The sequence below is a fragment of the Lipophrys pholis genome (assembly GCF_963383615.2).
Source record: "Lipophrys pholis genome assembly, chromosome: 7".
Classification (NCBI taxonomy): domain Eukaryota; kingdom Metazoa; phylum Chordata; class Actinopteri; order Blenniiformes; family Blenniidae; genus Lipophrys; species Lipophrys pholis.
Genome location: NC_137638.1, coordinates 4,177,253 through 4,182,996, shown reverse-complemented (window position 1 = coordinate 4,182,996; position 5,744 = coordinate 4,177,253). Strand labels below are relative to the sequence as shown.

At 45.1% G+C, this 5,744-nt stretch overlaps 1 protein-coding gene across 1 annotated transcript; it reads right to left on the bottom strand.

Moving 5' to 3' along the window:
* Window positions 1–1,538: 1,538 nt before the first annotated feature.
* On the bottom strand, window positions 1,539–5,523 carry LOC308112607 (tumor necrosis factor-like). The gene is made up of 4 exons (XM_080468268.1): window positions 4,915–5,523; window positions 4,026–4,056; window positions 3,867–3,935; window positions 1,539–2,831 (listed from the first exon to the last, which is right to left on the bottom strand). Exons 1-4 carry the CDS (start codon window positions 5,215–5,217, stop codon window positions 2,413–2,415), a joined length of 822 nt encoding a protein of 273 aa, XP_080324394.1. The 5' UTR covers window positions 5,218–5,523; the 3' UTR covers window positions 1,539–2,412.
* Between the last annotated feature and the right edge of the window lie 221 nt (window positions 5,524–5,744).

The window sequence follows — 5,744 nt, the reverse complement described above, 5'->3', positions numbered from 1 at the left end:
AAATGAGTCCAAAAGTAATAAAGCAGGAGAGCAAAGATGACGAGTGTGCATGGTGTGGGCTTTTCACCGTGCATGTACTTATTTTGGTTTTAATCTTTTGCACATGTGCCCGTGTGCATGTGAGAGTGTGGTTTGAAAAACATATTCTGCCTTTTAGGCACAGTGATGAATTTGGAAAGGACAAAACAGCTTCAAAGTCAGGTGAAATCAAACAACACTCTATAAATACTTGATATGCTGTTTTTTTTTTGTCCAAGCAGACCACTGAAGCATCAATGTGATAGAGCTACTGTGTGAGTGTGGTACAGGCTTATGTGTTCACTCTGCCGGTGACTGCACGGTTCACGACGCCACACAAACCCGTCTTCTCGAACTCAGGGCTGGCTGCGACATTAGGTAAAAACCCAGACTTTTATAATAAAGGATTTAAAAGATTCTTGAGTCCTGAACCCCTTAAAACCAAGCTCAAAGCAGTGGCAATGGAGCAGGCCGGCTGCTGTGGAGACACAGGGTGAGCAGACAGTAGAGAGACCAGAAAGCCAGTGAGCAGAGAGGGCATTATGTCAAAAAGAGATCAATAAACTGAAGGAGCAGAGAGGCCGATGTGGAGACACTGGATCAGTAGGAGAGAAAAATCATAGTTGAAGAGCAAGGCTGGTGGAGCTGTAGAGACATGAAGTCAGTAAAACCCTAAAAACCCACAGCAGAGCAGTGTGTCGGAGTGTCAAAGAGGTCGCAGTGGAGACACAAGGTTAACAGAGCAGAGAGGTTAAAATGATCTAAACGTGTAGTAACACTGGATGGTATGACTTTGACCTTCAGTGCAACTCTGAAGAACCTGGTAGTTATTTTTGGCGATGACTTACCCTTCAAGTCCCACATTTAACAAATCTGCAGGACTGCCATTTTTTTTCTGCATCATCATATTTCTAAAATCAGGAACATGTTGACTCAGAGTCACGCTGAAAAACAAATCCATGCATTTGTTATTTCCAGGGTAGACTACCAGAACTCCCTTTTATCAGTTTGTCGCAAATAACTGCTTAAAATTTCCAATTGATTCAAATGTCTGCAGTGAGACTCCTGACACGAACCAGCGGGGGAGATCACATCACTCCAACACGAGCTTCTCTTCATTGGTTTGCTGTTGTAATCTAGAAGAGAATTTAAAATCCTCCTTCGAAGTGCATTAAAAGACCCTGGTCAGCCAACAACTTTACATTTGTGTCCTTTTTTTAGAGGCAGTCTGGAGGGACTCCTATGAAAAAAAGGTTGGAACTGACTGTAATCTGGAGTGTCTATCTGTGGGATTTATGAATAAAATGTCAACAATTCTATAAGAAAATTGTGAAAATGTAGTGAGTATTGATAGAAAGTTTACTGTGAGTTATTGAGGAAGACCCTTGAATCCCTGCCTGCTCCTGTTGCCTCCAGAAATTGTATTCAGGTTAACTGTGAAAAGTCAAATATGGATCACTATAGTACCTGAGGCTATACGTTTCAACTGATTGTTTTTGCATTTACAAGGCAATGTTTTTGAAAATGTCCATTTCCACGGAAACGCCAGAAACACTGAAAATGATGTAGCATGCATTCCGGGCCACTAGTTGGTGCTGTTGGTTGTTTTTGCAATGAAACCACACACGCATGCATGGAGAGAACAAAACGCTCTAAACATTAACAATGGGAGAACATGGACACCCTAGTGGACAGATGACCAAGTTGGATTGTTATTATGGTGACTGTCAAAATAAAACTACCAAGTTCCAGGAGAATATGGACTGGGAGTCATGACACGATGGAGGAAAACATTGAATCATTTACTACAACCGTGGTGTGCATGCGCATGTCACAGCGTTTCAGAAAAAGTTGCATTTTCTCCCATTTCTATGGAGACGGAAAATTTTCAAAATGTTGTGTTTTCAGTGGCTCTGAGCTCCATTGTCGTGGAAACGGAACCTTTTATTGCTTTTCCCAAATATTTGGCGTCTCAAATCACGTTTGTACCGACCACATTGTTTGAGGACACAGATCCCGCACGCGACCGACGGTCTCCACATTCAGTCCATCTCCTCTCTCGCTGCACGCGCAATGAAAACACGATGCTTTCCAGCCCGAGCACGAGTGGAGCTGGCTCACCGGACCAGTGCTACAGCCTCCTGGGACCTCCCTGCCGCCCGGAGGGTCTGAGCGACTGGTCGTTTAGGAGTTTGCGATAAAGTTGGATGAAGCAAAGCGGGCGGCGGAGAGCGGATACCGCTGGTTTTCTTCGGTGAAGTCTCTTCTCACGGCTGAGGATTCATCAGTGCGTGTGTCCTCCCGTCGAGCACAGGAAACCCTAAAGAAACCCAGATGGATGGCGGTATTTTCAAGGAGCGGGCTCCACTCAGTACTGTGGGGTTTCCCACACGACTACTGATGAGAGCAATCGATGAGCTCTGCGCCAAAGAACACCTGATTCTCATCTTTGGCGATCAACTGTGGAAAGGTAGAGTTGACGTGCAGTCGGCTCTTGGGTCCCAGTTTGACCAACCTGGACGCATAGAGCGACTTCCACCAGGGGGTTCTGCATTCCACATTCTCCACCATGGTCAGGACCACCATGTCCAACTGGTAACTGTCTCTGAACGCAATAACTTCACTCTTGAGGTTGAGCAAAGTTTCAGGACACGTTCCTTCGATGCGCCAGGTGATCTGCAGGAAGATGCGGTAGACTCCGCTCTTGGGCACCACCAGCTCCGAGTCGGTGCATCGGAACCCTCCTTTGCAGAGGATGCCCACTTCGCTCTCCCAGTTCAGACGTCTCCCCTGGAGCGTCCTCGTGCGAGGAGCTAGGAAGAGAGCACAGATAAAAGTCAGACTGAGAACGTTGCCGGTGCTCCATTATGGAGACATGATCACATTCAAACACGATCACACAAAATATCTGCAGAATACACACAGGTGAGAATAATTCTATGGACCTATGATCGATCAAATTTTTCATTTCCAAAATGTTGGCACATGTTTGGATAACTGCACATCATTCATGCCTTGTATTGAGGAATAAACAATTCTTTGCTGTGAAAATAAGAATTGAAAATCATGCTTGTTCCATCACCAACTTATGTGTGACTGTGACATACTGAGGTCTTGGTATCGAGCTATACGAGGCCTGCAGAGAACAAATAAGCATCTAATGTTCAATTAAAAACTAATAAGAGGAGAATAGAAACTATTTCACAAGTCAGTTTACAGATGCTCAGTTTAGAGGTGCAGATAGAAGCAATGTGTCAACTACAGGTGGCATAAACAAGTACATGTAGTGAAGTTTGGAGTACTTGTACCTGTACCTGTACCTGTACCTGTACCTGTACCTGTACCTGTACCTGTACCAACCATCACACTAATGAAAAGAAGCTATTACCTTATAAGAGAAAATAAACCTTTTTCACAAAGCAAGAAAGTATATTAGATGCATCAGCAAAACTGTCAAGGAGAAAAGGAAATATAATACTGTTAAGAAGCAAACTCTACACGCCACAATGTAGCATTTAGGAGTCCAGAATGCATTTGAATGCACCTATCTCCATCTATTTTTTTCTTTTAAACTTATTGGACCTATTTTAGATCTGCAGGTTTGAAGTCTTTCTTTGGCGCCAACTGTTCTCAAGCAGATATTCTAGGCCTCGTGTCATTCATTCCCTCCATAACGTCCTCCCTCACTGTGTGTGTGTGTGTGTGTGTGTGTGTGTGTGTGTGTGTGTGTGTGTGTGTGTGTGTGTGTGTGTGTGTGTGTGTGTGTGTGTGTGTGTGTGTGTGTGTGTGTGTGTGTGTGTGTGTGTGTGTGTGTGTATGTGTGTGTGTGTGTGTGTGTGTGGGTGTACCTGTCACCATGGCGAAGGGCCTCTCGCCACCACCCTGCAGTTTGGACATTTCTGGTTTGCCGCCAACGTCTGCAACAGAGATTTAAAAAGTGTCAGCGTTGCACACGACCAATCACTTTCAGGAATCTGAACTAAAACTTCACTGAAGAAGATATTTACCCGCTGATCTGCCACTGAGCTCAGACCTGACCTGTGAACAAACACACATGGTTATGTCTCTCCTCCGCACATGAACAGGCACTTTTACTTTGGAATTTGAATCTACTTTTTCTGGGTTTCCTGTTTCTGAAAAACTATTATGTAGTGTGTGTGTGTGTGTGTGTGTGTGTGTGTGTACACACACACACACACAAAACTTTCAGATTCGAGTTTTTCACTAAACTGCATTTTTACTTTTTATCACGAATAACTAACAAATTAATTGAGGAAATAAAATATTTGATAAAAAAAATTTGTTAACAAGGAGTATTAGTTACTTTTAGGCTGAATTTAAATGCAATGACAGTAGCAAGGTACTAGAGTATAGCTACGTTACATTGATTCAATTGTACTCAATTACTAGTAAAAGGTACTGCTGTGAAAAATATTTACAGAAAAGTACTTTAAGTAAAAAAAAAAACTACTTAGAGTATTAGTTACTTTTAAACTGCATTTAACTGCAATGCCAATGGGGGATTGGACATTTGTACTCAAGTACAAACACTGTCACGTTGTTTCAATTGAAAACGCGCAGTGACGCAACGGTCGGTGTCCGTGGTGACGCAACTCGCGAGCGCGCGGTGCGCAACTGCTCATCCTGCAGCGCGTCCAGCTGCTGCAGCCGAAGCGTTTTACGCGCGCGGCTGTGCACGAGCTGACGGGATCGGGAGGTGCAAATTTATTTAGACAGAAAAATTGAACGAGGAAATAAATGTTGATCCAATTCAGGAAGCGCTAATATCTGAACTTTAAATGCGCGCCGACTGCCAGGCGACACGCGCAGCTGCACCGGGAGATCTGGAGGAATAAGCTTCGTTTTTTCTGGAATTAAATATATAACGAGACCCACCTGTTGGCCCTCCTCCTTCGGGGCGCATCGGCCCTGCAATCCGACCGCGAAGAGCAGAGCCAGAGCTCCGGCTGTCAGCAGGAGGAGTCCGGCCACCAGCAGCTGAGCGAGCCGCAGCAGGCGCGTCTCTTTCCGGAGGGGAATCAGCGGGTGGTCCAGGTGGTATCCAGCCGTTGTTCCTCCTCCTCCTCCTCCTCCTCCCCTACAGCAGCAGCAGCAGCAGTGGCCATGGTAGTGGTGGTTTTGCTCCATGTCCGCTCCTTCTTGGATCAGTCGCGTTTGACTCCAGTCGGGAATCTCCATTTATTTATCCGCCGGTGTCGCCCACGTGCGTGAAAGTTTCACACTCTCCTTCCAAACGAGTTTCACTTGATATCTGACGGAGACTTCCTCTTCCCTCTCTCTCTTCTCTGTGGAGGTGTGGAGGTGTGACCCTGTTCCTGTGGGGTCAGATCTCACAGCCTCGCGATTATGCAAGCGCCTCCCGTGACGAGTGGGTGGCAGGTGTAAAAACACACACACACCCTCTGGCCGTGATTTCCCGAGAGGATTCCGGGCGTAACGGAGAACAAAGGCGAATGCTGTACACATCAAGTCACATCATTATACAGTCAGCATGAAGGAAATGACTCACATGACGTAAAAAGTGTGTCTCATTTCATGCTGGTTTATACAAGAATGTAATTTTACTCTTACATAAGTGAACTGAAGGGCCAGTCTGCCAAACCACCAAGAAGATAGTAAACATTTGAGATTTTTAACAGATTTCTTAAGAGTAGCGGACACGACACAACACGACACAACACGACAGGACACGACACAACATTGAA

Coding starts and splice junctions, on each gene's coding strand:
- LOC308112607 (XM_080468268.1), bottom strand. CDS start 5,217: ATGGAGATTCCCGACTGGAGTCAAACGCGACTGATCCAAGAAGGAGCG. Junction 4,057..4,914: donor CGAAGGAGGAGGGCCAACAG/GTGGGTCTCGTT, acceptor GTTTGTTCACAG/GTCAGGTCTGAGCTCAGTGG. Junction 3,936..4,025: donor GCTCAGTGGCAGATCAGCGG/GTAAATATCTTC, acceptor TCTCTGTTGCAG/ACGTTGGCGGCAAACCAGAA.